This window comes from Petaurus breviceps, unplaced genomic scaffold (genome assembly GCF_028583685.1).
Source record: "Petaurus breviceps papuanus isolate PSGF00001 unplaced genomic scaffold, PetGlider_PUasm1.0 172, whole genome shotgun sequence".
NCBI lineage: Eukaryota > Metazoa > Chordata > Mammalia > Diprotodontia > Petauridae > Petaurus > Petaurus breviceps.
In genome coordinates, this window is record NW_027185755.1 from 4,020,417 (window position 1) to 4,033,065 (window position 12,649).

Consider the following 12,649-nt stretch of genomic DNA (forward strand, 5'->3'; position numbering starts at 1 on the left):
AGAAACTACTAGACTACAAACTATTTGGAAGGGAATGAGAAGAAAGGGCTTTTTCAGGGTATGCAGCTAAGAAGAGTAAGAGAGACATAGGATAAGAATGAGGATGGTAGGATCTAGTGAAGGTTTTGTTTTCTGGGTTCCTTTTTTTTGTTGTTGTTGTTAAAGAATAGGAGAGGCTGGGGACAGTAGTGCAGTGAATAGAGCACCAGCCCTGGAGTCAGGAGGACCTGAGTTCAAATTTGGTCTCAGGCACTTAACACAAGGTCACTGTGTGACTTTGGGCAAGTCACTTAACCCCAATTGCCCCCTCCAAAAAGACAAAAAAAAATTTTAAAAAGAGAATAGAAGAGGCTGGAGTGTGTTTTTTAGGCAGCAGGGAAGCAACCAGTATATAGACAGAAATTAAAGATTAGAAAGAAAGAGGAGATGACAGTGGAAGCAATCTTCTGGAGAAAATGGAGGAGATGGGATCAAAGATGATGATGATGATGATGATAGCATTTACCTAACTGGATTGTTACAGGGCGGTTACGTGGAGAAGTAGATAGAGTATTGTGTCTGGAGTCAGAAAGACCTCAGTTTAAATCCAGCCTCTGATACTTACTAGCTGTGTGACCCTGGGCAAGTCACTTAACCCTGTTTGCATCAGTTTCCTCATCTGTAAAATGAGCTGGAGAAGGAAATAGCAAACCACTTCAATATCTTTGCCAAGAAAACCTCAAGGGACACAACTGGAAAACAATTGAACAACAAAACAGGGTTGTTATAAGGATCAAATGAGGATATTTGTAAAGCACTTAGCACAGTGCTGTAATGGGAATGGGAATTTGAAGATCTTCCCTGCCCCTTAATAGACCTAGGGGGGAGTTTGAAGACACCCCCTGCTTTGAAAGTAAACTCTGCCCCCTGAATGTAGTCACATGGAGCCTGTGGTGGGAGGAGTTTGCTGAAGGGAAGCAGAGCCCACAGGAAGCTGGTCAGAGCTAGTGAGACGGTGGGGGAGAGAGGATGCTCAGGCAAGAAGAGAGAGGTTTGTGAGTAAATATTGATCTTGTATTGGTTTGTGGGAAGGCTGAAGGATGCTGCGGCTCTCAGCATTATTATGGCTTCTGAATATCTTTGGTACTAGGTTGGAATCGGCTTACTGGTTTTGGGATTTGGTTTTCTAATGTCTAAATAAATGCTTCAGTTCTATCCTCTATTTGGAGAGTCTGGTATATTTTTGCTATCAAATGTCATGTGATACTTATAGTCATGGTCTTTATTGTGATTGAGGGTGCTGTAAATATTGCATTGGCGCTACAAATGCCTTGCCCATTGTAGGTGCTTAATAAAAGGTTATTCTTTCCCCTTCCTTTTCCCTTTCCAGATGATTGGCAAGGAGAAGGTCTATTTCTTCTTCAGAGACTGGGGAAAAGGAGAAGATACTAGGGAATGGTGTCAGACGTGGTGAAATGAGGAGAAAAAGAGCTCAGGACAAATGGCTTAAATTTTAATAACAATAGCTAGCTAGCATTTGTATTACTGCTTACAAAACACATTACAAATATCATCTCATTTAATCCTCACAACACCCCTGAGAGGTAGGTACTATTATTATTCCCATGTTATAGATGGGGAAACTGAGTCAACCAGGGTTAAGTGACTTGCCCAGGGTCACACAACTAATAAGTGTCTGAGGTCACATTTGAACTCAGGAACAGGAGTCTCTCTGACTCCAGGCCTGGAGCTCTATACACTGCACCACTTAGCCAAAGCATTCAGTAACATCCTTAGTGGGGAGGGTGAGGGTCAGGAGCATTGTGGAAGGCAAGGAGATATGACTGGAGGGTTTGGACAAGATGACCTCTAAGGTCCCTTCCAATTAAGAATACCTTTGTGAGGTAAGTGCTACTGGTAGTACACTACCCATTTTACAGATAAGAAAAGTGAAGCTTGGAGTAACTTGTGTCTTGGTCACACAGCTCGTAAGTGTCAGGTATGGGATTTGATTGAAGGCCTTTCTATACTTCAATTCCACCACAGGTGCTAGACTTCTACCAAGGACATGCTAGAGCCAGCTCAAATGGACCCTGGAGAGCTGATTATTAAATTTTCTGTGTGAGCATTTACATTTGGAAAACTGCAAAGCCTACAAATTGGGGCTTGATTTATTGTTTTGTTGACTGTCCAGGCTTAAGAAACTGATGGAGAAAATGCTAAACATGCATATTATGGTTAAAAGAGTGTGTGTACTTTTTTTATTCAAAGAGAGCCAGTTAAACACTTACCAGCACATTACTGGTTCTAGCCTTCCCAGTGAGGAGATTGTATTCCTTTCATGGTAAAGGGCTGGGTGTGGGCAGGGGACAAGCACATGGAGTCACACAGGGAGCTGGGATACCTAAATTCTAGCCATCTAATCCCAGCCCTCTTCTCATGGGGGGGGGGGGGAAACGGGGTGGAGGGAGGAGGAGATGAAAGGGAAGAGGGAACAACAGTCCAAAATGAAGGCCAAATTCCTTCCCTCTGTCTCTTCTGCAGCTCTGCCTCAGCCTGTGGTCACAAGAGGGCAGCCACAGGCAGGACAAATAGGGCCAGTGGATGGGGCCATTGTTTTCTAGTCCCAGATGCCTCTGGGGAAGGGTCCTGCATGGGAAGAGTCAAGCCCTTCTGTGGCCACCTTGCCTCATCTCCTCGTCCCCGACCCTAACACATACACAAATACACACAAACATACACAAACACACAAGGGTAGATAGCAGAGGGCACAGCTGTAGCACTTTAACATCTTTTGGGATGATAGAAACCCTGAGGAAATGACAGGAAAGCTGTCTCTGGTCCAGTCTGGGGAGAGAGAGCATGGTCTGTGAAGGCTAGCTCAGGACCCAGAACCTCATCTGGCCCTTTCCTTCCTCCAGGTGACAGAGGCCAGGAAGGTACGGATTTCCATGGGCTGGAGAGTGACAGCTGAGGGGTCCAGGGTGGGAGCTTGCTGCAGAGGAGCAGGGCCTGTTAGAGGGAGACCAGAGAGACAGGAAGATGAACAGCATGTCACACTTTAGCCCAGGCCCCAAGATGCCCCTCCTTTGTACTAAGCCCTACCTACCAAGCCCCACCCCAGCCACACTCTGGGGCTCCCCAGGGACAGGGACCAGAAGAGCTTTTCTGCCCCCTCCCCTCCCAGTACCTCCTCCTGTGCTGGTCTTCCACTGAAGCCGGGTGGCCTTGGAGAGTGGCTGGTCAGCTGACAGAGTGGTCTCCTCCAGGTGGTTGATGGTGAAGGCTGAGAACAGATCCTGAGAGACCAAAGAGATGATGGGGATGGGGATGGGTGGGGTCTTCTCCCATTTCCCTCTGCCCTTCTCTTGGTCCTCCCCTCTACTCACCTGTAGGTCCAGGGTCACTGGCTGGGACAGATTGAACAAGTTGCCCTCTCCCCGCTCAAAAATGTGCTCCAGGCGCAGCAGGACTGTGTTGGGGCCCCAGCGGGCCAGGGTCAGCAGGTACACAGATGGGGGAAGCTCTCTTTGAAGTCCAGAGAACTGCCACAGAGGGAGGAGGGAGGAAAGATGGGGCCATGGAGCAAAGTCTCCTCCTTGCTAAGGCCTGCCCTCCTGGGTCTTGGACACACTCTCACCTGTGTGAGTGGAGGGGTTGTTGGGCTATATGGGGTGCCCTGCCCCATGGGGGCCAGCATCAGTTGTGGGGCCAAAGCTTCTCTCTGGGCCTGTAGGCGGTGTCCAGCAGCCGCTGCCTCCACTGTGTCCAGCAGCACCAGATGTCTGCCCCGAACCACCAGGCCTGTGCCAGGCCCATCCCCGGGCTCCAGCAGGGCCTCCCCCACCCCGCGGTTATCATCCAAGAGCAGTCTCCGGTGAACCTGCAGGAGCACTGGGGCCTCAGCCTTGGGGGCACAGAGCTGTGCCAACACACATCCCAGAGATCTTCCCTCCCCATGTTCCCCATCTTCTTCACCTAACTCACCATCAGCTCCAGGGAACCATCCCTCAGGCTGCTTCCCCCCTTGGGACCTGTCTGTCAGCACTGTCAGCTGGATCTGCCCATCCTGGGGGGTAAGAGCAGGGGAGAGTCAGGACGATTCTTTCTGGGACAGTGGGTGGGTGCTCCAAGCTCCATGGCAGCCTGCTTCCAGGTCCCCAAAGGCCAGAGGCACAGAGAGGGAACAGGGATCTGAATACTGAAGGGAAGATGGTAGCAGGGCCTGAAGTGGTTCTGCACATGGTAGAGTGGAGGTTATCATGATTCAGCTGTGAAAGTTGGGTGTTACTGTGATGTAAATATGTTTATTGGGGGCTACCTAATGCAGATACACATATTCATGGGATACCATGATATAAATGCAGCTATTGACAGGGTAGTAGTTCCCAGCCACAGGCTCAGTCTGCTTCAGGTCCCACGTGGGCCTATGGTCTCTCCTAGGGGAATTAGGTTAGAGAAAGACCTTAGCACTTAGTAAGAGCTTTGATTAAATTTTGAACCATTGAACCCCCAGTTTCTTGCTTCACTTCCCCTCAGGGCTCCACAGGCTTGGGATAATATATTTCCACTTGGTTTGGAGTCTTAGATTATGTGTAAGTGGGTGTCTGAAATCCCCACCTCCTCTCCAGGATCTCCCGTCCATTGCTGTCAGTGTAGAAACGCCCACCAGTCTCTAAATGGGAGTCAAAGAGGCTGATGACCTCTTTCCCCCAGCCATTCCTGTAAGGGAGCACAAGTAGAAAGTCAAAACCAACTCATCTCCTCCATCCCTTCTACCTCATCCCTCCCCTGGCCCCTCACCCCACATGCACAGGCCCCACTGTCCACTCCAGCTCCAAGTGTCTCTGCCCAGGGTACAGCTGCACAACCTGGGAGCAGCAGGCAGAGAAATTCTGATGCACCTCCTGCACCAGGGCCATCTGGAGGCACAAAGGACTGAGATTAGGCCCTGGCAGGAGAAGGGGGAATGTAGCCAGCCTGTTCCAGGTCTGCGAGTGAACCCCCTCCCTAAAGGATGCACCCAAGCCTACAGGTCTGCTGACTTCTTTGGACCATGATGTGTGGCTTCCTGCTCATCCCATTCTGTCTCTTGCCGGAAGCTAACAAATGCTCAGAATCCTGTTGTCTTAACAAGACCCTCTACTTTCCTTGAGGCCCTGCCTCTGGTCCCTGATTTTAGGCAGCCAGCTTTGCCTCCAAAGCTTATTAAGCAATTCGCCCAAGGGGTCCCACTAGTGAGTGGCATAGCTGGGGCCCCCAACACCAAACCCACTGTTCTTTCCAGTATGCTACACAGCCTCTCACTGAGCCAGCAGGCTGCCTGGATTCCAAGATCTGCCACACTAGACCCTAAATTACCAGCAGCCCCCCTTTTGATGGTGCCACTTTCTAGGAGTAGCAACCCTTCCTTTTCTTCCTTCCATTCTGCCTATACTTTCAATATTTGGGGTAGCTTCTCCCCTCCCCCCTTCCCAGGAAATAATAATAACTAACATTAATAGAGTGTCTTAAGGTTTACAAAATGCTTTACATATTATCTCATTAGATTCTGATAACAGCCCTCTAAGGCAGGTGCTATCATTATCCCCATTTTACAGATGACGGAACTGAGACTGAGACAGGTTAAGAGATTTGCCTGAAGTCCCAAAGCTAGCAGGATTCAAACTCAGACTTTCCTTTCTCCAAGTCTAGCATTCTATCCACTATACCTCTTAGATGAATAATTCACCAGGGGAAAAGTACCAGAAGGGAACCCATTAGTATTACTGCGCTTTCCCAAACTCTCCCACTGAGCTAAATGTTCTCTGGCTAGTGCTGGGGAAGTGGCATAGGTAAAGCTGAGTCAGTGAGGTGTCTGTCCTAGAGTCAGGAAGACTCGTGGTTGTGAGTTCAAATCTAGCCTCAGGCACTAAGCTATGTGACCCTGGGCAAGTCTGCCTGCCTCAGTTTCCTCATCTGTAAAATGGCCTGGAGAAGGAAATGGCAAACCACTTCAGTATCTCTGCCAAGGAAACCCCAAATAGTATCACAGAGTCAGACACAACTGAAAAGTAACTTAGCAACAACAAAGAACAACAGACAAGAAGATTTGGGGAAATAGAGGAACACTTGCCCATAATGATGCAGAGAAAAGAAAGAAGAACCAGGGAAAGAGCATGGGCAATGGCAGGGCAAAGTAAATAAAGCCAACATGGAGGGGTAACCAAACTCGGGTCCAGCACCACGGTCAGTGTCAGCATTCTCCTATCCAAGATCCAGATCCCTCCTTTCTACCAACAATCAATAAGCTCTTCTCAGGAAATGAACTTTGATTTTTTTGTCTTTTGTTTGGAGGGCAGAAGGCAAGACAATTGGTGCTAAGTGACTTGCCAAAGGTCACATAGTCTTTTTTGCGGTAGTAAAGAATTGGAGTAAAGTCTATGCCCGTCGGCTGGGGAATGGTTCTACAAATTGTGGTATGCAAACATGAGAGATCATTGACTGCCCCATAATAAATGTGTATGAAGGGGTGGCTAGGTGGCACAGTGAGTAGAGCACCAGTCCTGGAGTCAGGAGGCCCTGAGTTCAAATCTGGCCTCAGACACTTAACACAAATACAAGCCATGTGACCTTGGGCAAGTCACTTAACCCCAATTGCCCTCCAAAAAGCAAAACAAACAAACAAAAAAAGAAAGGTGTATGAAGAATTCAGGGAGTCATGGGAAGAAATAAGAACTGATGCCAAGTGAACTAAATAGAACAAGGAAAGAGATTGTTCATAGAGGTGGCGGCAAATGGAAAGAACAAGGGCAAAATTGCAGTTGAATGCTGTGTAATTATTATGACTAAATTTGGCCCCAAAGAAGAGAGAAGGGAAGGCCCCTCCCTGCATTCTTTGCACAGGTGAGTGACCATGGGTGTAGAACGTGGCATATCATGCCAGAATTGGCGGATATGCTGGTTAGTTTTGCTGAACCACCTTTTCCCTCTTTCTTTTTTATTCTTTGGAATGGTCCTCTGGGTAGGAGGAGAAGGATTTATTAGGGAGATGAAAGCAATATGGAAAGAAAAGATTTCAACATTTTTAAAAGAAAAAATAATACACATAACTAAAACAAATCCAATTGAGTGGGAGGAAGAATTAGTTACTTTAGAAATTTAGGGACTAGACTATCAGAGTTGGAAGGACCTCAGGGATTTGGTTTGTTTGGAGTTCCATGTTTATTCTACTCTACCAGAAGGACCCAGTCAAATTGGCTCCTTCCCACATAATAGGTAGGAAGAAACTAGGATTATTAATCCACTTGCTAGGGAAGGTACCACAGCTTGGGGAAAGAATGGTAGAAGAGAGGCCAGTTTGCAGGGAAAGGAGGAAGGAAAGAAAGGAAAAACTGTGATAAGGAGGTAGAGTAAGATAATATGGAAAGCTTTTTATGGATGGAAGGGAGAGAAGGAGGAAGCAAAGAGGTGGGGCTCATAACCTCTTAGAACCCAAACATCCTCTTTTCCAATTCTCCTCCAGAATCCAAATTCAGGCTCCCTTTGCTGTATTTTGCTTTTCTAAGCAGTACATGTGGTCCATATTGGTACCCTCCAAACTGCCCACCCTAAGGCAGAGTCCCAAGGGTCTTTGATTAGTTACAATTCTAGGCAAGGTGACCTACAACCTAACAAACCTGTAAAATGAATTTTCTAGGACCAGCTAAGCTGTTGGATGACTTTTCTGGTATTTGAAGGGGTGTCAGTTCCTTCATCAGTAAAATGGGAGAGTTAGATTAGATGGCCTCAAAGATGCTTACTAATGGGCAGCTAGGTGGCGCAGTGAGTAAAGCGCTGGCCCCAGAGTCAGGAGGCCCTGAGTTCCATTCGGCCTCAGACATTTAACACCTACACACACACAAAAAAACTAGCTGTGTAACCTTGGGCAAGTTAGTTAACCCCAATTGCTCTTCAAAAGGCAAAAAAAAAAAAAAAGATGCCTACTAATTCAAAATCAGTGATTTTTGTTGTTGTTGTTCTGATTGCCCCAGAGAAAAGAGCTAGAAGCAGTGTATAGAAATTCCAGAGAAACAGATTTAACCTTGATATAAAAAAGAAATTCCTGGTGTGTTTCAAGTGCAGGGGTTGGGAAGTTTGATTGGGGAAATCTCTGATCCAATTTGATCATCTCACAGGGATAAGTCATTGCCTGGGCTCAGGACAGTATCTCCCCATTCTTAGTATGGGCATGCCCATTGATCCCTTGTTTAAAGGCAGAGAATTCTTGGCTGTTTTTCAATGACTGAGGATAGCTCTAAGATGACTGATTAACTCAGCCATTTTCAGGCTCATTTTTGTGTTTTTGCTTTCAACTTTCTTCTAGAGTGCTTTGATAAGCATATATATATTTGCTTTTTGGAGGAGGGAAGCCTCGGTGATTGGGGTTAAGTGATTTGCCCAAGGTCATATGGCTAATAAGTGTTAAGTGTCCGAGGTCAGATTTGAACTTTGGTCCTCCTGACTCCAGGGCCGGTGCTCTATTCACTGCACCACCTAGCCATCCCTAAGCATATATATATATATATATTTTATACATACATATATATATTTTAAACTATTTTTCTTGAGGTTTTTTTTTGGGAGGTCTCTTTCCTTTCACAACATGACTAATATGGAAATATGTTTTGCATACCTGCACATGTATAATCTATATCAATTGCTTGCCTTCTCAATGAGCAGGGGGAGGGAAGAGGAAGAGGGAGAGAATTTGGAACTCAAAATTTTAAAAAATGAATGAAAAAGAATTTTTCACATGTAGTTGGGAAAAAATCAGATATAAAACAGAGTGCTTCAATAGAGGTGGGAGAACAGCGGCTGGCAACTTTTGCAGAAACACAGGACAGTGGTAAACATATACTTGCATGCAGCCTGAGAGGAGAATGACAGATAGTAACCACCAGGTGGCGCAGTGGATAGAGAACTAGGCCTGGAGTCAGAAAGACCTGAGTTCATATTTGACCTCCAACCCCTACTAGCCATGTGAAGGAGCTTAATGGCTCTCTGCCTCAGTTTCCTCATCTGTAAATAGGGATAACAACAGCACCTACCTCACAGGATTGCTGTGAGGATCAAATGGGTATAAGTGTAAAGTGCTTAGCAGTGTCTGGCACATAGGAAGAGCCATATAAATATTATTATTAGCCTACTGATGGTGGCAAGCAAGGGCACTGATAAAATTTCCTACAGGAGCACATTGCAGAAGTAGACATCTCAGACTGAGAAGAGGGCTCACAGACAATGTTCTTGAACCCCAAACTCCTGTGAAGAGAAGGGATTTTGTGTTCCTATTTTTTTTTGGAGGGGGAAAGGCAGGGCAATTGGGGTTAAGTGATTTGCCCAAGGTCACACGTTTAATGCGTGTTAAGTGTCTGAGGCCGATTTGAACTCAGGTCCTCCTGAGTCCAGGGCTGGTGCTATGTGTTCTTATATACATATATATATTCCAAAATTTAGTCTTCTAACTAGGAAAGGGAAACTTCCAATCTTGGGTATTGCTTTATGTGTGATCCCCCAAGATCAAGTTCCCAAGTTTGTTAGTTTAGGAATCAGACTTCCTAGAAAGATAGGGATATTTTTTGAGCATCTTTGCCTTTTTGGATAAAGAAGAGAATTGTCCATATGGTCTTGGCAGCTGAAGGAGCTGTTAAGGAAACCTGTCACTTGGGGAAGGAAAGAAATTTGGACCTTGTTACACCCCACCATACCAGTGAGTTATTTTGATAATGAAGTTTGATAAGAGAGAAATTTTTTAGTCAGCAGCTTCTTCCCACCACCACGCCCACCACATATGTTTAATTCCCAAGAGGAGTCTAGTTGGTATTACATGTCTTGGGGAACCATGTGGGACCTCCCTTATGGGAAAGAGGGACTATAAAAATGTCAAAAGATTGCTCTTCAGAAGAGGAGCCAATGAACTACTTCCCAGGGGGTGTTTTGGAATCACTTAGAGGTTGTCCTTAACCCATATGCCTTGCTACACCGAGCATCTTACAGGAACTGGGGCCCCTGTTATCCACATTGGAGGCCAATCTTGATATGAACTATTTCAAAGCTTTATTTTGGAGATCTCCCAGGATTGAACTTTGGGATTGGGGTAGGACCAAAAGAGACAAAGATTATCTCAGGGTAGCCCTGAAAATTAAAAATTGGATGCAACTCAGGTTAGCCGGGAGTTTTTTGTGTTTTTTGGTGTTGGTTTTGTTGTTGTTGGGGGGGGGGGAGACAGGTTAAACTAACAATAAAAACTATTCAGTGGAATAGTTTGCTTCAGGGGCAGTGAGGGACTCCCCTGTCAATGGGGTTTTTGCAGCTGATGATGAATGCCCACTAGTCAGGGATGGCACAGGAAAGTATTCTTGTTTGGGCATGGGGTCCACTGGGTACCCTCAGAGGGCATCTCTTATTCTCTTGGCCAATTCTTATTCTTTTGTTCCAGTTGGGCCCCAAGAAACAACCTCTTTTACCCATAGTGACACAATGGATAGCGTTGGGCTTGGAGTCAAGAACTGGGATGGAATACCAACCTTGAGACTTACTAGTTGGGTGACTTCAGTCAAATCTTTAACCTCAAAGAGCCTCAGGATCTTCAGGAAAATGGGGATGATACACCCAGCTATTACCTCCTCATAGGGTCAATGTGAGGTGCAGACTAGTTAATGCATGTAAAACATTTTGTAACTTTTAAAGAGTGATATATATATATTCTAATTATTAATGTATTTCCCCCCAAATACACATTTGTTTTTGTTCAGTTATGTCCAATCTTCCTGACCCCATTTGGGGTTTTCTTGGCAGAGATACTGGAGTGGTTTGCCATTTCCTTCTCCAGGTCATTTTACAGATAAGGAAACTGAGGCCAACAGGATCTCACACAGCTAGCAAGTGACAGACCAGATTTGACCTCAGATCTTCCTGACTCTAGGTCAGGTGCCCTGTCCACAAGGCCATCTAGCTTCCCCAAATCCTCCACCCCACTGGGACAAGCCCAGCTGTCGGCTTTCACTCATCTGCTTCACAAGGCCAGGCTCATTGTCAGGGCTTCGGAATTCTCCCAGTCTGCCCTAGGCCCTAGGAAGTATATCCACCCACACATTCTTAGCTAATCCCCCCACCCTCCACCCCACCCTTTAGGCTGTTTTATCCAAAAGGTTCATAAGAAACCTTTTTTCCCCTCTCCTTTTCTTCACAGTGCCTCAAGTGTTTGCCAGGCTTGGTGGCCACATCCCACCTCATACCTGTACTAGATGAGTCTGGGTCCTGTGCTGAGCCCTGTCTCTCACAGGAAATGGCACTGAGCTTTGGGTTCTGAAGATGTAGGTACCAGAGGCCTGTGAGTTTCTGTTGTCCCCATGGCTGGCTCTGTACCTGGTTGGGGGTGGGAAGAGGAGGGGAAGAATGATGCCTTGGTCTGGCTCTCCTCTAAGCCTCTTGTCCTCCTTGGGACTTCCTGCACCCTCCTTATCCCCTCCCTCTTTCTCCCCCAATTGTCCTCTCCAGGACCCCCTTACCAGTAGAAGGCCTGGGTGAGTGGCAGCCTCAGGCCCAGGTCCGGGTTCTCAATCTCTCGCAGGAGTCCAATGTCTGGGTCAAAAGTGGCTTTAATGTGCTAGATGGACAGACAGACAGGAAGACAGATTGCTGAAATGTACAGCAAGAGCCTTTGATCTGGTCCCCAGAGCTAGACCCAGCTCAGAGCTGGGAGACTATTCCCTAGGTCTCCCTAGGAGGTTGAACTCTGAGGGACATAGCTCCAGTTCTCTTTTCCTTCTACCTCCCATCCCAGCTCAAAGATGTTTCACATTTCTCCTCAGTTAGCCTCAGTGACTCACCTCATTTTGGATGACCAGGGTAGCAGGTATAGGGGTTGCAAGAGTGGGCCCCCGTTTAGGCAGCCTGGTCACAGAATAGATGCTGAAGCCAAGGGGAGGGGCTGAGGCTGGGAAGAGGAGCTCAGGAGGGGAGGTACTCATTCCTTCACCAGACACAGCAACAACCTTGGTGGAAGGGGCCGGGATGTTGTTTAATGAGGGGAAACTGAGGCACAGATGTAGCCTCTTTTTGTCTCCAAGACACAACCCATTAGAGGGGCAGGATTCCAAAGCCTCACCCATGTGAGGACAGTGAATGATGTCACTAGAGGGATTTGGGGATTACACTCTCTGGTGGTTATGGGGGAGATTAGGTACTAGTAATATTCTGGAGAAGGTGTTTGAAATATGAGGTAATTACCTCACTAGGCACAGTCTGCTGGTTGGCACCCAGAAGTTCCAGTTGCTGACTGGCAGTCTCACCATCCAGTTCACTGTCCATCCCAGGGGGTTGTAGAGGATGACCAGGAACTGGAGGGCCAATGGAAGAGTCAGACCAGTCCCCGTACCAGCCCCATGCCCAGCAACCTTTCTTTTTCCATCCCCCCAAGCCCACTGAGCTGCCCCAGGACCCAGCTTACACTGGGAGCTCTCTGGCTCAGGGGGCATACACTGATATTCAGGTGATTACAGAACACAAAATCCTCTTGGGAACCTCCCAGACTTGCCAATGAATTGCTCACCAGCACCTGAGAGAGGCATGAGGATCAGCCTCCAGTAAGGCCTCAGTCTCCCCTTCTGTGGGGGTCCCTGGGCCACAGCCATACCTCACATTGCTCCCA

The 12,649-nt window shown here is 47.0% G+C and overlaps 1 protein-coding gene across 1 annotated transcript in view; it reads right to left on the reverse strand.

Annotated features, from left to right (window-relative positions):
• Positions 1 to 1,471: 1,471 nt before the first annotated feature.
• LOC138157537 (lysosomal alpha-mannosidase-like) overlaps positions 1,472 to 12,649 on the reverse strand; it is a 15,723-nt gene continuing 4,545 nt past the window's right edge. Inside the window, 16 exon segments of the mRNA XM_069083180.1 lie at positions 1,472 to 2,991; positions 3,170 to 3,278; positions 3,369 to 3,524; positions 3,620 to 3,862; positions 3,967 to 4,005; positions 4,007 to 4,048; positions 4,331 to 4,418; positions 4,600 to 4,701; positions 4,783 to 4,901; positions 11,235 to 11,364; positions 11,508 to 11,605; positions 11,829 to 11,993; positions 12,229 to 12,254; positions 12,257 to 12,338; positions 12,449 to 12,556; positions 12,635 to 12,649. The exon segment at positions 12,635 to 12,649 is cut by the window's right edge and continues 86 nt beyond it. Coding sequence (XP_068939281.1) covers positions 2,876 to 2,991; positions 3,170 to 3,278; positions 3,369 to 3,524; positions 3,620 to 3,862; positions 3,967 to 4,005; positions 4,007 to 4,048; positions 4,331 to 4,418; positions 4,600 to 4,701; positions 4,783 to 4,901; positions 11,235 to 11,364; positions 11,508 to 11,605; positions 11,829 to 11,993; positions 12,229 to 12,254; positions 12,257 to 12,338; positions 12,449 to 12,556; positions 12,635 to 12,649 — 1,638 coding nt within the window. The 3' untranslated portion in view covers positions 1,472 to 2,875.